The following is a 19,459-nucleotide window of genomic DNA, read 5'->3' as shown; positions in this document are numbered from 1 at the left end:
GAAACGTTGTACAGTCAGTTTAGATTGCAAGCACAAATCTTCTTGGTTGCAAGTATTTCTTTATTTAAGGTTGAAATCTTGAAGAATTAACTTTGGAAGAGTTGGCATTATTGTCCCCCTCGAATTTGATATTTGTCATTTTTTAATGATAAGTTCTTTGCATCAACGTTACGTAATTAATAATAAAATTAGTGCGAGCCCTTAAACATTCCAAATAAAGTGAACTTTTCCTCAGATACCAATGCTGCTTAAAAACGGTAACAAACAATTTGAATTTTGATACTTATACAGGTGTCCCAGAACTCGGGCCCCAGAGAGCAAGAGAGGGTGCCGACAGCAATACAACAAAAATTGACTAAGTTTAATAGTATTCTAATAAAAAGTTAACAATCAATCCTGACAGCTTATTCGAGAAGTGAAGTAAAAGACCATCCCAATTTCTTACGCAACAACAGTGTTCAACTGACCAACAGATGATAGAGGTGCGTCAAGTTTGAGCATCATACATCGCAAAAAAAAATTCAAACATCTGCCATAATTTTGTGCTAATTCTGTGCTAATTTGTGCTGCGATTCTTAAATTCTGTGCTCTTTTCGTTTTCGAGTTATGCGAGAAACAAGAATGATGCTCAAACTTGACGATGAGCATCATATGTCATCAAAATTAATCAAACTAGTCTTATAATTTTGTGCTATTCTGTGCAAATTTGTGCTGTAATTTTTAAATTATGTGCTCTTTTGGTTTTTTAGCTATTGCCAAAACAAAAATGATGCTCAAACTTGACGCTGAGCATCATAAGTCACGAAAATTGATCTAATTGGTCTTATAATTTCGTGCTAATTTGGTGCTAATTAGTGCTGCAATTTTTAAGTTCTTTGCTCTTTTCGAACTTTATGAATTGTTTATATAGGGATTCAACTAAGATGATCCATGTACACTCTCCTAAAAGGCCAAAATATTGATTTCAATGGCTTCTGGATTCCAAAGAATATTTTTTTAATTGTTTTCAATCCGAGTCTGTTTAAAAAAATATCGAAAACTGTCGCTGCTGAATGAACTTTTGCTAATTAAACTAGGTACATAAACACTAAACAGTAAAAGGCTTAGAACTAAAAAGCTCGTTATTATAATGTCCCTTGATGAACGTATTTTAAAAGTAAAAAACTACTGCCACTCTAATCAACACGAATGACAAATCAAATTTAAGTTGTTGAATCTTGCATACGTAGATTTATTATTTAGTTTAATGTGAAAATATTATTTAGAATTTATAATACGTTTAAATCTGTATTTTGGGTTTCCTTCTATTCTCTGTATGTTTTTTTAAATAACTCGAAATCTTCTCGACGCTTCTTCAAAGAAAGTTCGTTGAAATCTGTATTTTGGGTTGCCTTCGATTCCTAGTATCTTTTTTGAAATAAGTCAAAATCGAAAAAAACACTGAATTTGGAAATTGCATCACTAATTAGCACAGAATTAGCACAAAATTATGGCATTTTAATTAATCTGTATCGCGATGTATAATGCTCAAACTTGACGCACACCTATTTTTGTTTTTGAAATAACTCAAAGACGAAAAGAGCACAGAACTCAAAAATTGCAGCACAAATTACCACAGAATTAGCACAAAATTATAAGACCAATTTCATCAATTTTCTTGACTTATGATGCTCAGCGTCAAGTTTGAGCATCAATTTTGTTTTGGTAATAACTTAAAAACCCAAAGAGCAAAGAATTAATCACAGAATTAGCACGAAATTAACTAGTTTGATTCATTTCGATGACATATGATGCTTAGCGTCTATGTTCGCCTTATCTCGAATATTTTTGGAGTTTAAAAATTATAGTTTTAAAATTTTGGTTCAGAATTGTTGCCTCCATAAGCCCTGCTTTACCCTTCATGATAATCAAATGACTTTAGCGTTCAAAACACTTTGACCGCGACTGTAACATCGCCATTGCAGAATTTGTAACACGACGAAATTACACAATTTTACACGGCTTTTAATTCTTAAGGAGAAAATTAGGGGAAAATTTAATGTTACGAGTTTTGAGGTTCACACTTTGTCAATGTGTTAATAATGTTAATAATTGATAATTAATTAACAATAATAATTAATTAAAATTTTGTTGTAAAAGAGATTTCAACAGATATTTAACAAGTTTTGGCCATCTTGCGCAGAACGATTAGCTTCTACGCATATCACAGTTGCGTCAAGGACAATTTCTTGTGCTACCAACTGTTACCGATAAGAATCGCTAGCGACTGCTGCCACCTTAACTTTTTAATGTGTGGACCAATAATAATAATTAACTATAGTATATTCTATATTTGTAGGTGAAGTTTCTTTGTAAGATTGTAAGACATGTTGTAAATACTGTTAGAATTAACCCCAGACCTCAAATTTACGTAATCCGGGCATGTCCCCTACCTAGAAAAGCTGGTTTATACAGGTGTCCTAGAACTCGTGACCCAGAAAAAACGGGCTTATGGACGCAACAATTCTGAACCAAGATTTAAAAACAAATTTTTTTTTTTTAAATCGGTAACTACGAACACATATTTACCATCATCCATTGGTCAAGTGAACATTACACTCTCGTTGCTTAGGAAATTGGGAGAGCCTTTTGCTCCACCTCTAGAATAAGCTTTCGGGATTGGTTGTTAATTTTTTATCCTTTCTCGAATACTAATAAACTTTCACAATTTTTGGTTTGAAATTTACTACCTGTATTGGTGTCGGCACCTCCCCTTGTTTTCTAAGTCATGAGTTCTGGGACAGCCTGTAGATATGTATTACATAATGTATGTTTAAAAGTCAAAATAAATATTTGTGCATATTTTTCGTTCCAAATTGTGCTTTTATTTGTGATATTAAAGACATTTAGACCTATGTGTATAAACCACCATTTCACATTTCAGTGTTTGCTGTTAGGATTCATTGTGTCTACAGTTGGTATAATTCTGAACAAACAACAATAAAGAATTTCATTTGATACACTTTGGCTTCTGATTGGTCAATCAGCAACATTATTTTCAATTGCATTACTCTATTGCCTATTTAATTTCTTTTTCGATTTTTCTCATTAACTGTTATAACATGCTTAATTAACATTGTAGGTTTATTACAGCACTATATCGTTAATTTCAATCTAAAATCTATAAATTGTTTTTTTATAGCGGTAGTAAAATGGATCGAAAATCTAGAATAGACAGTGTCATAAATATGTATAGAAAAAAAGGATAAAATAAAGTCGATTTTTATCAAGAAATTTTGCTTAAGGAGAAAAGTTTGAACTTGGCGCTTTGTGTGACGTCACACTATACTTCATGTCATGCAGCCAATCACAGCTGTTGTTGATTCCAACCGCGTCGTGTCAACATAACCTTAAATAATTTCGAAAGAGCTTGCAAGACGGAAAATTAGTTCACGATTAAAACCGAATTAAAAAAACAATACAAAATTGTGCTTTAAGTGAAATTGGTGCTATGCCGTTACCAGCTGGATATTATCCCAATTACTTCTCAATCGATGATATTTTAGCCACACAAGAACGAATTTCGTGCACGTTTCTCCAAGATGTACCAAAATTAGGTAAGACCCGCTCAAAACCCACTTTGTATCGTATTAATTTCATTTATTTTAGGACAACTGAATCCAACTGAAGAAGAAACCATTTTAAAATCTGGCACAACTTTGGAACTACCAATGTGGCTAGCTCTTGAAATTGCCACAACTCGTCAACCTTTAGTAACTCCATCTTTGCCAAAAGTCTTCAATAACGTGTATTCGGAAATTTTAAAAGCCGATCCTTGTGCTGTAGATTTGCATAAGTTTGGCTCTCATTTTTATGACTTGGGTTTTCATGCTAAACAACTTGATACTAGAGGAGTTGTAGCTGATGTTCTCTTGGAGGTAAGAGACAATTCACCTTGAAGTGGAGATTTAGAAGTTTGTTTTAGACGTTTACACAGAGATTTCGCCGTGTTATGGATTTAACTGATGTCACACTGGATCCTTCTTTATTACAAAGATTAGATTCGCTAGAAAAAGGGATATTTAAAAGCTCCAATCATGCTAAAATGAAGTTGGCTTCTTGGTTGATGGTTTCAGAAGCACCGTTAGAAGCAGCGACGATGGTTACCAACCACAAAAAAAGAAAAAGAGTGGATGATGATCTCTTTTGATGGTTGCTGAAAATGTATGTTAGATGTAAAAACAGAATGTATAAAAGAAGATGTTCAAGATCACGTAAGTTTTATCTAGGTATAATAAATATTTACAATAACTTTTTAAAAATGTTTATTGATATAAAAAATATTTGCCACCTCCAGCTTGTGTATGTTTACCTACACACATAATATGAATTTTGCATTGAAATGGCATTAATTTAGACAACTTAAAGTGCTTTAAAATAGGCGCAACTTAATATCAAAAAATTGAAATTAACAACAATAATATGTAACAAGTAAACATACAAACACCTAGTACAGAAAAATAACAATGAGACCTAAAATAATTGGTACCAAAACAAAACTCTATTTGCCACCATAATATAAAAAAATACAAACTAAATAAAAGAAAACAAATTAGGTTAAATTACCCTTACTTAGCACACATCGAGGGTGAGTGACCTCGATGACAACCAAACAACCGTTAAAATATGATAAAATGATATTACCACGTAATGTATCTTCCACCACATGAATTTAAATATTAAATCATTAATGGAAGAACCCCACAAATCGTCTAAACTAACTTAAAATTACGTCTATCATTTAATTTATACAATATACAAAGGGCTATCAGAACTTGGCAACTGTAACATGTAATTTATTAAGTGTACTTTGACAGACGTTGCCAAAATCGATCACCTTCTATGTAAAAATGTAAATATATTTTGTTCTTAAAAATTGAGCAATTACGTCTTTGTTTTAAAATATCAATATCATTTTAAATTATGACTACCATAACTGGCAAGCAATAAAAACTCTATAAACCAATTAACTATTGGTCTGTACAGTTCATTTCACAGCCTCTGTATACTTTATTACATCAGTTGTAAGGCACTGTGATTTTAGAACAAGTTACAACTTATGGAAGACTATAATATGTCACACTCTGGTAACGACAACGGTGTGATGACTAATAAATAAAATTTCACCAACACGAAAGCAAGAATATTACCCTGTAAATACTTTCTGATTAAACACTGAAATTAAATATTCCTTGTTTAGAATGTATGTTGCTCCACTTCTTGAATGGGTTCTTGTTTGAATGCCATATAGGAATTTTCATCTATTGGTGTAATGTCCCTCATGATTAAAACGTTGGATGACGATGTATTTGACGGGCTTGAAATGTTGCCGTTGATGAGATGGTCGGTGGGACTGTTACACTGTGTGGTTGTAGGTGATGTGACAGGACTATCTGTTGAATCACTGGTACCTTGATAACTGTTGACGTTGTTGGCGTTGGCGGCCGTCATCATTGTTGGATTTGCCTCTATGCTGGTACCTAGAACCGAGTCTATATTTTAATTAGTTGCATTCAAAGTTTTAATGTTAATAGGGAATGATAGTGTGTGGAATGGGGATGAAAGTGTGCTTTATCATCATTATGATATTAATTTTTAAATATAAACCTACACGAAACTTGAATGTTAATTTAGTTTCATACAAGGTGTTTATAAATGTTTCTAGCAAAGCGTGGCTTTGGAATTCCTGTCGTACACTATTTTGCCGCTTTATTTTCATGGTGAATATAACCATCTTGAAAATTATTCATAATGTTACTTACTTCAATGGCGTTTTAGTTACGGTTTTGCGCCCAAGTTTTCGGTTTTCAGGTTTTAAACCACAATTCGAACAGTTTATTTTTCAAAACTTACTTTGCTTCATGTTTGAGGTTAACTGCAAATGTCAGTTGACAAATCGAAACCCACATTTATAATGAGCGGCATATTTCTTTGACATTTCATAGCCACCCTTGATGCTAGAAACATTTATAAACACGTTGTATATCGGATATTCATTTAAATGTCTCCTTAAGTTATCCCCGACTTCTTTTGATCAATTCTGACGCTGTCAGTTGTTAAAATGAGTCGTAGTCGTGTTATTAACGTTTTCTTTTATTTTTCATACATTATATCCTTTTTTAACATTTGTAATAAATTTTGATATTTTTTTTTTTTGTAAATTGGTTTGAATAAATTGTAAATTTTATTAGACTACCAAGAAGAACGACATCAAAAAGAAAGAATTACGTACAGGCGTTAAAAAAAAACGTATTTTTGGTCTTTACTTTTGAAATTAGAACTTTAATATGACAGTCAATCTCGACAAATTTATTTATAATCGCGTCAGGAATGAAGAAAATAAAAATCTTAGTTCATAAATTCAAAAATTTCTAAAAATTCTTCTATTTAAATATTTGATTTAAATTTTTGTAAATTGGTTCTTTTGCTAGAACAGACAAGAGGAACAACGAGTATAAATTTCGTTATTGTGATACCAAAAATGAAGGTATTACAGAGTGTTGAAAAAATTTGATAAACTAAGTTAAGTTCTCCTAAAAAGTCTCTAAAAAATTCGTATTTTCTGGCAATTTTTTTTCTAAATTAGTACTTTTAATAAGACAAATTTCCTTAAAATACCTTCAAGCATGAAGAAATGGCAAGATTTTAAATTTTGTTTTGTTTTTAGTAAATATACTATCGCGGAATCAAAATTTCGAACATCACTTTTTGACATGGCAATGTAAATCAAGCTTTATTGTCATTGTGAGTGACATATGACTGACATAGCAAATTTCTGACACTTGCTGAGTCTTTTATAAATTTTAAGGTTATAAAGACAAAGGACAGTTTACAATTTTTAAACATCAATCAATTTGATGTTCGAAATTTTGTTTCCGCGATAGTAATAGTAGTATAAATCGAAAATTTCTAAAAATTTGTCTCATTGATATAATTTTTTTCAAATTGATAAACATACAAGGAACAGATACAATCAATATGTAAAAAATTCTCTTTATGACACCAGTAATGAAGCAGTTACAGCTGTTTTGATGACATTTTCGCAGTTCCCAAGATAAAATTTCGAAAAATTCTTACTTTCGATCTACAAATTTTCTAAATTAGCGCTTTTAATAAGACTGTCAAGAGTGATGATACTCTCGAGAAATTTCGTCAAAATCGCACCAAGAATAAAGAAATTATAAGGGCTTAAAGTTGATGAATTTTGTACTTTTTTTCTAGTTTGTAAATCGAAATTTTCTAGAAATTCCTCTATTTGATCTGAAATTTTGTAAATTTGTGGTATTACTAGAAATGACACGAGAAAAGACAAATTTTGTTCTTGTGGAAGGAATTACAGGGTGTTGAAAAATTTGATTAGTTTCTCGCAGTTCTCCAAATGAAAATTCCAAAAATTCATATTTTCGGGCAAAATTTTTGGTGACAATCTTAACAAATTAAAATTAAAATCGCACTATGAATGAAGATATTACTATTTCTTAAAAATATTTAACAAATCTTGTAATTTTTTTTAGTTTATAAATCTCAAAATTTCCAAAAATTCGTTTATTCAATCTAAATTTTTGTAAATTAGTGGCGTTAATAAAACGGGCAAGAAAAAAAACCTGTATAAATTTCGTATTTAGGACACCAAAAATAAAGGAATTACAGGATGTTGAAAAAAGTTGATTAGCTTTTGGCACTTTCAAATATTCAGAAATTGATATTTTCGATTTAAATTTTTCTAAATTGGCACTTTTAATAAGACAGTAGAGTCATAACCTCGAGAAATTTTGTTAAAATTGCTTTAAGAAAGTAGAATTTACAAGATATTTAACAATCTGGTAAATTTTAATATTTTAGTTTTTGGTTCCCATAAATCGAAATTTTCAAAAAATTCGTCTATGGATTTAATTTTTTGTAAATTGATGGTTTTACTAGGACAGACAAGAGGCACAACGTGTATAGACTTCGTTCTTGTGACACCAAAACTGAAGGAATTACAGTGTGTTGAAAAAATGTGATCACCCCTTTTTTTTAGTTTTCCAAATTAAATTTCCAAAAATTCATATTTTGGGTCTGAATTTTAGTGATAATCTTGACAAATTTCGTTAAAATCGCACCATGAATGAAGAAATTACAATTTCTTAGAAATGCTTGGTAAATTTTGTAATTTTTATTTAGTTTGTAAATCTAAAAAAATTCTAAAAATTCGTGTAGTCGATCTAAATTTTTGTAAATTGATGGTTTTACTAGAACGTATAAATTTCGTTTTTGTGACAATAAAAGTGTTGAAAAAATTTGGTTTTGACACTCCTCCAAATAAAATTTCCAAACATTCGTATTACTAAATACGTTTACAAATTTGATTTAAATTTTTGTAAATTGTATAAATCATATAATTTGGCTTGCAAGCCCAAAATTGGATGATATTCGTCAACCACTCTGTATAATTCACTAACTCAAATCCACGAAAATACCTAAAATATAAATAACAGTCACTAAAAAGGTGAGCAGAAAGTTACGACATTAGAGCAGGTCATGCAAATATTTCTAGTTTCTCTAGCCAAAACTATTTAAAAATGTGTCATAAACTTTCATTCTAAGAGGTTCTTTGTGTACCAGCAGTGCTCAAAATGTCATGAGTGGTGCCCATACGTTACAATGTTACATTTTGACGTTTTTAAGTGTAATCAAAGACACGTCGAAATCTTCATGGTCTGCTCTAATCCTGAAACTTTTGCTCACCTGTTAAATGTCCTGCCTCGGCGGACAGAGCTGGAAAGAGAGAAATTTATTATTCATTTAACTTTTTTAAGGAAATTGTTAGTAAAACCCAGTGAATTATCCAAAATTTGTACGTGCAAAAATTTTAATTAGTTTTTCGCTCTTACTCATAGTGCTTAATTATATTTAATTCAATTACTTAATTAATAAAACCCAATCAATAACGAATTTTAATATCAAACTTGTTTTGAAGTTCAGCCATTCCATTCAAACGGAACAATTCTCACTGGCATTTTTCCGTTTCTAATTTTTAAAGGAAATCATATCTAAAATGAAGTCTTGACGAACTAAAATTAGATTGTTTGTTAACTTCTCGAATAAAATATCGATGACGTAAAGACAGTTTATATTTAAACAGGTGATTTTGAAATACTCTCTTTGATGTTTTCATAACAACTGGCTGCTTGTGAAATTTGAATTATATCATTTAATTAATCTCATTAATGAGTTACTCGAAAGCTAAATATATACAAAAATCCAAATATTTTGTTTGTGTGATTCTCAATGTTCAATGAATGAAGACAATTAAGTAACAACTTCAAAATGAATGAGATTCCAACTTCAACATACAAGTGCAAGCAAAACTGGCAGCTCTATACTTTTACTAGTGTTCCTGCTGGTTGCAAAAGGTGCCATTTCCCACACGCTAGTAAAAAAACGCTTTTTTTCAACATGCAAGTTCGTGTAAGCAGTTAGTGCCTTTGTATGATATGTTAGATGCCAACCAGTTAAAACCTCTGCAGATATTACCTCCTAACAACATCTCCTGCAACAAGCTGTCGATGTGTGCTACACCGAACAGCTTTGCGAATTGAATTTGTTCAATCATTTGCCACGTGATTGATTGGAGAGCAGGAAGTGTCAGTAATAGTTCCCCAAATCTCCCTCTGCTATCGTACTGCCGATCACTGATGTAATCTTCTAGATTGATCTGTATTTGATATCGCAGGGCCTTAATTCTTGCCGGCTCGCTCAGTCCTTTGGCATCTAAAAAAGGATAATTAAATCAAAACGAAGAAGATTTGTAATAACTTAGAAACAGCGTTCTATTTTTAAGATTCTAGACAAACACTTGAAGCATATCTCGTTATCTGATTAAAATAAACATTACTTACTTGGATCAAAAAACACTATGGCCTTGAGGCAAGCGAATTCAGTGTCATCCACCTGGACTTCTGTCATGGGTTTGACGAGTTCATCCATTATTCTGCTACCAACACGTGAGATATCCAAATCGGGAGAAACTCTCGAGTCTGTCAACATCATCACTGCATTGGAACATTGTCCATTTAATTAAGGTCGGCCTTCATGTTCGTACATTTTTTAAAATTTCCACCAACAAAATCATTCAATTAAAGAAACACTGTTGCATCATGCGGATTAAAATTAATTCCATCATTTCGTTATGTTTCAACGGTTCTTATGAATCATTCATGCGATATAATATTTATAATAAAATAACAGATTGTAGTTTCATCCTTAAGTGGAACAAAACAGTTTTATTTCTTTGTACCATAAAAACTATGAATGGCAACTACGACACTATTCTGAACATGCAAAATGATGTGAATATCACTATGACGGAATAAATGTACGAACATGCTTAACCCTTATTAATTAAAACAATACTTATGATTCGTCATGAGATTTATGATAATAGTATAAATATGATGAAAATAACTCCCATTGAACATAATAATTTAGTGTTAAAATGATAAAACGAAATGTTACAAACAACAAAACACCCATGAAAATCATACACGCTCCTAAATATTGTCTTTTTACAGTAGCCCAAACCACAATTTTTATACCGACTACCATTTTAAAAGCATAACAGCAAATAGTTGCTAAAACAGTTTTTATGTCTTTTATGTTGGTAGCTCTATCGACTTTAAATTCCAGAATTGCCGTGACGATTTTTTTGTGTTTAATATCAAACTGCCGAAAAGTGAGACCACAGTGAGACATTGGGTACCAATAAATTTAGAATTTCTTCAAACGATCAGTTTTAAGTTGTAATTATCTTTCAGCTTGTTTTGCTTGTGTTGTTGCCTTTTTATATAACTAACTGCACTTGTTTTCTTTAAGGGAATCGATTATTCTGTGACGAATTTTAATTTTGCACTATTTTGAAATGTTAGCAAATTTTGGGGTAAATCAGAGTTTAACCCAGAAGCGGATTAAAGGTTGATTGGACCCATTAAAAAAAGATTCAATCTTAAGGTTCTGTTTAAATTTTGTAAGTTTTCTTTAGATGTTTTTAGATTATCTAGAAGAACCTTTACTTTTGATTCTGGTTAATTCTGGAGGTGTCGCCAGAAACTTGCATGAAATCCTCACTCAATATTCGTCGAAAAATCAACTAAATTTGAAGCAAAATAACAATTTTTTCTATATACCGACGGTTTTTGAGGCTGAATTCGCAAAAAAGAGGTCTAAATGCATTAAATAATGAGTTCTTATTAAAATTCAACGGTTAATTCTGGAGAAATCGGCTGAAATGTGCTTGAAATCCTCAAAATTCTTTGAAAAATCAACTATGTAGATTTGAAGCTAATGACAATTTGCTTTATAAACAAATGAGGCTCTCTACCTGCAAAAGAAGATATCGAAATGCATAAAATAATGAAGAAGTATCTATATTTTTGGATATCTTTACATTACATTCTCCTTGTGCTCTAGCTTCTATTTTGATTTTGTCTGTCTTGTCTATAATTTTCTTTTGATTTTTTTATAGTTTCTGGTTCTTTTTAAGTTAACTTTAGATCCCCACTAATTTCTTTAATTACAATTTTCGTTTCAGACTTCTATTAAATTCTCACCTTTTGTATAGATTTAAATTTTTATTGATTTTTCTTTAAATTTGCTGTTTTCTTAATTTTTTGATATTTTCTTTTTAATTTTCGACAATTTCACTTTAAACTTTAGATTCAGTCTGGGATTAATCCTTTTTGGATTCTTTTTAGACCCTCTCTAAAATCCGACGAATTCTCCGTAGTTTTTAAACATTCTTACACTTTATGTTCTTCGATTTCCTCTCATTTTTAGATTCTCTGTACTCTTTTCGATTTTTTTACATCCTTTTTATTTTGTTACATCATTGAATTCTTTTTGATTATTTACATTTACTTTACATTCTTTCAATTCTCTTTAGATTATTCCTATATTTTCTAAATATTATATGAGATTCTGTTTACATTATCTTCAGATTCCTCGGCTTTGTGTCTTCAAGATTTTTTTAGACTACAAAATTATTAATTGAATTTTCTTCAAATTACGTTAAATTCTATCCCGATTTTCATTGTATTATCAAGATTTTTTATCTATAATTTCATTTCTTAATTGTTTTTAAGAGTCTACTTCGTTTTAGATTACTTAAGATCCTTTCTAATTTCTAATTCTGTCAGTCCTGTGAATTTTATTTATATTCCGTCCAATTCTCCTTAGATTTTCTGAACTTTCTTCAGATTTTTTCTCAAATTCTGTTAAAATTTTCTAGATTCTTCTTGGATTTTATATTCATTTCCTTTAGATTGTAGACAAATTCTCTTTCAAATTTTCGTAGATCCACTTCAGTTTGTTTAGAGTTCCTTCGGATTCTTCTTATATTTTTCTTAAATTCCGTTTCCGAGTCTCTAGATTTTCTACACTTATCCAGATTCTCCAGATTTCCATACATTCTTTCCAATTTTTCTTAGAATATCAAATTTCTCTTTATATTTTCCCTACATTCTCTATATATTCTCTTTGTATTTTCTCTAAATTTGTGCAAACTCTTTTTAGACTATTATTTTTACATTTTCGGTGTATTGTTTTTGTTTTCAATTTTGAAAAAAAAGGGCAAAGTTGGGATTTTGCGGACCCTTACTAAGTTAGCGCTCAAAAGTTTTTCTAATTATGCCACAATTTTTTTAATTAATATTATTAATCCATCAAGTATCGTCTTATAAATTACTTACAATTTGTTTTTAACAAAAAACATGTTAAAAGATAAAATAATGCGCAAAAGACTGCTTATTTTAAATCCGTCAGAAGTACATAATCCACCTAATCTAGATAAAAAAAAATTGAGGAAAAAGTTTGCTTTGATTGATTAATTTTAAATAGGATCAAATTCAAAATATAATGAGTTTAGAATTTTTTTTTTCGAAAATTCACCCTTCGAATGGTTAACGGGTCTTTTACGAGTTTTGGGACTTTCAATCATTCAATTCTTCTACAATCGGTACATAAAATTGTAAAAAACTCATGTTTTATCAACTTGGTGAATACTTATTATTTTATATTTTTTTATTAAAAAACTGAAATCGATAAATAATTTTAGTACATACATTAAAAATTTAAATAGTTAATTAAATTTTGTGGTTAATATGAGTCGGTCAGATATCAGAATTACCAATATACAGAGTGTTCATTTATATGTTCACCCCTGAACATGATTGCATATGCAACACATTATACAGACCATAAGCAACTTCAAACAAAACAAAAATAAAATTGTTCAAATTTTTGTAATTTTTTGTCGAAGTTTGAACAATAGCACTTCAAACCCAATATTAGCAGAGTCAGTTTTTTGAGAACTCAAAACATCGCTCATAGAAGATTTGACTACTAGAAGTGATTTGGCACAATTTTTGCCATAATCATTCCTGCCTATACGTTAGTTATTATTTACTTATTATAACAAAGGATAAAGTGGTTTGTGGAACGTAAAATGTGTTATCTACACAGAAAACAGATAAAATGAACGCCTTGTATAATTCAAATCATGGATACATTTTGTAAACACCCCGTAAAACTGATATCTAGAAACAACATGCTTGAAAAACTATAAAACACTTGTTTAGTCCCTGTTTTGTTTACGTAAATCCCAGCACGTGAAAAACAATAACAGTCATTACAATCAAGCAATAACAATTAACGACACATGCACAACCAAAGAGGAGCTCTACATATTTGGTTTGCAAATTAGCTCACCTGGACTATGTTTGGTAATAATGCAATTATTTCCAAGAAGAAGAACGTCCTTCAGGTGCATAGAACGTCGGGCAAGACCCAAAAGTAAATGTTCTCCTGCATGTGCTCGCAGTAGTGCCACCTAAAGGAATAAACCAACATTAACTACCGTACTTACAAAACGGTATTAAATCAGATATGCAATAATGAAAATATCAAACCTGATCATCTAATTGAAGTTCAGTAAAGGCTGGAATGTATTTGGCCCACTCGACTAAAATTAAAAGTTGTTGTTTCATCGAATCACATACGTCATTTATGCTAGCTAGTTGCCTATTTGATAAATCGTAATCGTTAACAGGAGCTGGCCCCATTTGCTGTAACAGATTCGTTTAAACATCAATTAGTTACAATGTGAGGGTGCGTTACACACTTCTAATGCTGCTCCCACTTGACGAGACAACATTTCGGCATTCAATAAGGAACTAACGGAAAGGCCATTATTTTGACTACTTTCTTCATAACTTGGTCGCCGACAGCTTATTCTATCTCTTTCATTTTGTACAGCTGCAACAATCAACGGTTTTATACAAACAGAACACAATGCGTCATTTCGATTTTTACCTTCTTTCTTCATTCCTGCTTTGAAACACTTCCGCAAACGGCAGTATCTACATTGATTCCTTTTGTCTTTGTCTACGATACAATTTCGACTAAACCTGCAAATAAAAACGGCTTAATTAAGCTTCGTTTCCAAATTAGAAAAAATAGCGTAATAAACTTGTTTGATCACTCGTGCGGCGTGGAAATTCCATCCGTATTCAAGTACATAGATTTGTATCTTCATTACCTTCAGTAAATGTCTTTTTCAAGTTTTATGCAGTTATCATAAGCAAGTACAAGTAATTACTTAGTAAAACAATGAATTATCATTTATTTTTTCTTTTAAGGAGGAAACGTACTTTGTTTATATTATTAGATTTTGTTTTTATGTTATCTGTCTTATCTCCCATTAAATTAATCTCTACAAGACTCTCAAAGGCCAGTATAACATGGCTGTGATCTTATTTATCCATTTGTGTTAAAATATTGCTCAAATTTTCGTTAATTTGAATGAGTAATAACAACAGGGTCAATGTTATGCTCTGTCTGACTTGGTGAGACAATTAGCAAATTCACAGTTCTTTGAAAAAGTCTTCTAATCAATTAATATGCATTGAGTTCTGGAAAAATTATACCGCAGAATATTCCGCTTCTTCTCTTATCGTTTTTGATTTCCAGAAAATACTTATCAATCGCTTGTATCCTGTTATACCTTTTTTTACTTCATTTCAAAACCTTTTGTTCCCACACTAATTCAACATGCATAAATGAAACAATGCAAGTTATTTTGGATTGAAAATACGACAAACATCCAACCAGACTTGTTTTTCGTTTCATTGTGTTGTATTTAAATACAGCAAACACAGAAATCTAAAATTGATTTCTTTTTGATTTGCGTAACAGAATTTATTATGGACGCGTTGAGGTACAGAGGTGTATGTTGATATTAGCTTAGTTATTGAAAATAAAGTATTCTCGAGTAACAAATTTTGCTAGCATGTATAAAAAACGGAAATATATTAAAAAGAAATTCTGTTGTAATGAGCTGAAAGTGTCAACAAACTATCCGCACGTGTCGCTCTAAATGCTTTGATATTAATGAAGAATTGTATGACGATTTTGACAATTTTGTGACATTTCAGTTCTTGACAATTTTGTGACATTTCAGTTCTGTACAGTCCAAATTGAGAAGACGTATGTCGTAGTGTAAGCAGCCAAATGTCGCTTGTCAAAGATGTCATTAATTATTGGATGAAATTATACCAATGCGGTAATTAATGTCCATAAATAATTGTCTTTAGAGGCCTTCAACGGCTTTACGCACAACAACACAATTATTTCGTAATATAACGTCAACTTTTTACAGTTGCCTGTATAGAATGTTCAAACTAAGACATACGTTTTGTGAAATTCACATTGCAGAACTGTCACTTTCCAAATGACACTTGGCATTAAATTTAATTAGTAATGAATTGCCAGAACAGTTCTCCAGATGTTTTAAAATAATTTAGTGTTTGAATTAAAATAACAATTTGTAATATAAACAACAATAAACTACAAAATATAATTGACTAGCATTAAAAAATTCATCAATGGCGACTCACATCAACTTTTACCGAGAATTTCCTTACTTGTTAAGCTCATCAAACTTTTAAATGAGTACACACTTGCACTGCGTTTAAATTAAGCTTCTTTGGGGTGATTCCTTAATTGGAAGATGTTTTCTGTTCATTTGCAGAATAAAATATCATGAGATCAAAAAAAAACTCGTTTTTAAAGTTATGTCTGATAGAAAAAACTGTGTTTTGTTTCAAAGTGAGATTTTGTGGAAATTTTACAAACATCAATAATAATGACAATTATTAAAGTATGTTCACATTAGTATTTCTTGACAGATCTTATTCAAAATTATACAAATATTCACTCATATTTTACACTTTGTTGCATTTCAAGACAGTTTTCCTATAAAAATTTTAAATTTGGCAGCTGCCAAAGCAACAATTAAGGACATATGTCATTCTGTTGCACTGTATGGAATCGTTATTAACATTCGAGCAACTATAAGTAGGATTTTACGGAACGTTTGCAGCATTTGTCAGTGAGCCATAAAATTCTTATCGTGCCAGATTTGTAAAAAGCATTTTGATCGATACATTGTTAAATGTTATTTGCAATGATCAATTCTTCTAATAGATGGCGCCACAACAATATATTTTTACTTTTATTTTGAAAGTGGAAAAATCATCTTGAATAGTAAAATAACTTGCGTAAGTAATATCTTTATTGTGGTAAATTCCTTCTAAATGTCCCTGTACCATCTGACTTTTTTGCCGCACTGCTAGAGCTTTTTACGCATTGTCAGATTACGGTTGGTGCGATTGAATAATGTACTTTGAAATTGAAGAGATCAAAAAGTAAAATGCAGTAAAGTAATGAGCATAGGCGTAGATAGGGTTTGAGAGAAAAAGAGGGCAAATGTAGATAACATAATATTCTTATTTTTGACATCCTTATAAACGGTGCAAAATTATAGATTCATTAAAACTTGATTAGAATTAAGTTAATTAAGTGTGGGAACCTACTATTGTGAACATCTAATTTAAAGTTGGGAAACTGCCCCCTTGGCTGCATGTATAATAATTTCATACTGCACATTGTTATATCAAATGACAAAACAAAAAGTCTAAATGTATTTTTTTCATATTGGTAGCCTTGTTATCCATATAACAGTTTCAAATTTTTTACCAGAATAGTTCAAATGACGCTTTATTACAATAATAAGAAATGCCTCAAAACCGCTAGGGTGACAATTGATGTTTTACCTCTAAACTGTCATTTAAATACCCAAGGCTAACAACAAATTTCAAATTATTAAGACTTCTAGTCATAAACCTTATTTTTCCTGAAAAGAATTTTTTGTAGGCGCCAAATGTAAAATATGGTTCTGTTACAGCTGCGGTACACAATGCTGATTTTTTTAAACTCCTGAAATTCCTGCGGAATGTCAAACAAGAACTGTGACTGGAGTCAAATTGTAGGAGCAATAGACTTGTTTTTGTTATTTTCAAAGCATATTTGCAGGCATTTCATTATGTTTATGATTATTATATTGTATTTTGCGATTACTAAAAACTTGTCAGTTGCTTGTGGAGCCATGTATTAATCAAAATTGACATGTATCCATTACAGGTATCAAACTTATTCTTTTCAAATCCTGCTAAAATTTCTAAAATTGCTCCTTGAAAAATCAAGTTTTGAAACATCAATGACGATTAAGTATGTTTCACGTTATTTATATTGACATGCGTAAAAATGGTGAAAAATCATCTCCAAAATACAATGACCTCTTGTGTGCTAACGGGTGTTCAATTAAAAAAGTCATCAAGTTAAACGCCTGTCTGTTATTAGCCCATACTATCATCGCATTTGACATTTGACCGACAGAACTGTTATCTTTCATTTTCTATGCATCGAGCCCAAAATATTAAATATCGTTAATATCGTTGTCTAGATTTTTTCGACCATATCAAATTGTTTACGAAAAAGTAATGTCATTTTGATGACTTTTTCAACTGAACACCCGTTACCAAAAATTACACAAATGTCAATAATTTAGTAATAACGCACTATAATCTCGTCATTATTGTTATCGCTTCACGTACTACCTATAATTTATTTATGGAAGAAGGAGCGATGGGAATATCCTAGAACAAATTCGGAAATCCCATCTCTTCGTCTACACAAGTGAACGTAAACTGTTGAAATTAGCATCATTTACTTGACCTTCCAATTATATTTTAAATCCACCTTGAAATAATAAACTTCGAAAAGGAATACGTTTATAAAAGCCGAGTTTCTCGTAATAGCAAACGAATATTTAATGTTGTCGTTTCGCCGGTTGTTCGTAAAGACATGTTTAGCCAACAAGAACTAGGTAAATGTAATAAAAAAGTTATTATTCAGTCGATCATTAACAGCAACATCATCGTAAACACTCTTTATCAAATACATGAAATTATCATCATAATTACTACCAGCGCAAGGTAACGTTCATCCATTACCGCATAATTATTTCTCAGCAAAAATTTGCCCAGTTACATTGACGCAAGGTCGTTAATAAAAACTCGTCAATTTTGCTTCGACATCGTGACTCTTGAAAACAATATTACATAAAGAATTCATTAGAAATTATCCTCATTAAGGAAGTTGATTACCTGCATGTGTACAAATGATTCTTTCTAACGGAACGTCTGAAGAATCCTTTACAACCGTCGCATGATGCAGCTCCGTAATGTTTTCCGGTTGCTCTATCACCACAAATGGCACAGTGTTGTTGAGTTAGAGATATCACCCCTGCCGAGCCGGAGTTGCTCAGCGTTGTCGTTAGCGAGTTGTTACTCGCTGCCATGGTCATTTCCGAATCTGCTAAAACAAAAATGAGGATGTTAAAAAAATATTTTAAAATGGAGATAGTATCGGATGTTCATTATATTTCCCCATCCATTCGGTACGTCATTTTGATTGTCGTAGCTTGACTCGGACACTGTCAGTGACAGTTGACAAAACTAAATTGCGTTATTCATTTTTCCTGTGTATTTCCCCCATTTAATTAACCAGAGAGAAAATTTAAATGAACACCCGTTACCAGAGAAGGCAGTTTGATAGAACTATTTTTTTAGGCGATTTAAACTGAAAATGGAATTTTTAGGTCTCAAAAGCGGCCTAAAAGTAAATCTTTTCTGGCCGCAAACATTTTTGGCCGATCTATGGTGGCGCCATCTATGCATAGTTTTGCATATTACATCAAGATGCCGACATTACCCCCAATTTTATAATTATTTGGGTAAAACCAAATCGACAAACTGCTGTAAAGTGCAACAAAGACGTGTTGAATTATTGAAAATGAACATGTCTAGCAGTGCTGCTGCAACAACATCAAAGAGCACATTAAATCTAATTCATACAAATTGTGAAGCTACACATGCCGAAACGGCAAATGTAAATAAGAAAATATGAACTTTTCTGAAGGATTAATAAATATTTACAATTATTCAGTTGTAATAAATGATTAAATCAATAAATCATAATTAAAAAT

At 31.2% G+C, this 19,459-nt stretch overlaps 2 protein-coding genes across 10 annotated transcripts in view; one reads left to right on the top strand and one right to left on the bottom strand.

Moving 5' to 3' along the window:
- Positions 1 to 3,349: 3,349 nt before the first annotated feature.
- On the top strand, positions 3,350 to 4,290 carry Psf3 (DNA replication complex GINS protein Psf3). The gene is made up of 3 exons (XM_088030825.1): positions 3,350 to 3,596; positions 3,649 to 3,917; positions 3,965 to 4,290. The coding sequence occupies exons 1-3, from the start codon at positions 3,491 to 3,493 to the stop codon at positions 4,187 to 4,189; spliced, it is 600 nt and encodes a 199-aa protein (XP_087886951.1). The 5' UTR covers positions 3,350 to 3,490; the 3' UTR covers positions 4,190 to 4,290.
- The window catches only part of Hnf4 (Hepatocyte nuclear factor 4), a 40,860-nt gene continuing 25,688 nt past the window's right edge, over positions 4,288 to 19,459 (bottom strand). For 2 of the 9 annotated variants that reach the window (XM_088030753.1, XM_088030807.1), the window contains exons 2-10: positions 18,579 to 18,789; positions 14,386 to 14,480; positions 14,195 to 14,328; positions 13,983 to 14,138; positions 13,783 to 13,903; positions 9,921 to 10,073; positions 9,556 to 9,792; positions 8,767 to 8,796; positions 4,288 to 5,531 (exon numbers count right to left, since the gene is read on the bottom strand). In XM_088030753.1, coding sequence (XP_087886879.1) covers positions 5,236 to 5,531; positions 8,767 to 8,796; positions 9,556 to 9,792; positions 9,921 to 10,073; positions 13,783 to 13,903; positions 13,983 to 14,138; positions 14,195 to 14,328; positions 14,386 to 14,480; positions 18,579 to 18,789 — 1,433 coding nt within the window. In that variant the 3' untranslated portion in view covers positions 4,288 to 5,235. The remainder of the gene's footprint in view (positions 5,532 to 8,766; positions 8,797 to 9,555; positions 9,793 to 9,920; positions 10,074 to 13,782; positions 13,904 to 13,982; positions 14,139 to 14,194; positions 14,329 to 14,385; positions 14,481 to 18,578; positions 18,790 to 19,459) is intronic. The other 7 variants (XM_088030761.1, XM_088030815.1, XM_088030768.1 and 4 more) reach the window with 6 other exon arrangements.

The sequence above is a fragment of the Gnatocerus cornutus genome, chromosome 1 (assembly GCF_029298725.1).
Source record: "Gnatocerus cornutus isolate USDA-ARS CGAHR chromosome 1, icGnaCorn1.1, whole genome shotgun sequence".
Lineage (NCBI taxonomy): Eukaryota > Metazoa > Arthropoda > Insecta > Coleoptera > Tenebrionidae > Gnatocerus > Gnatocerus cornutus.
This window is presented reverse-complemented; position numbering and strand designations above follow the sequence as displayed.

What these genes read in the sequence shown, in the direction of transcription:
- Psf3 (XM_088030825.1), top strand. Translation starts at nt 3,491, where the DNA reads ATGCCGTTACCAGCTGGATATTATCCCAATTACTTCTCAATCGATGAT. An exon ending in CCAAGATGTACCAAAATTAG is followed by an intron (nt 3,597 to 3,648) that starts GTAAGACCCGCT and finishes CATTTATTTTAG; the next exon opens with GACAACTGAATCCAACTGAA. An exon ending in TAGCTGATGTTCTCTTGGAG is followed by an intron (nt 3,918 to 3,964) that starts GTAAGAGACAAT and finishes AGTTTGTTTTAG; the next exon opens with ACGTTTACACAGAGATTTCG.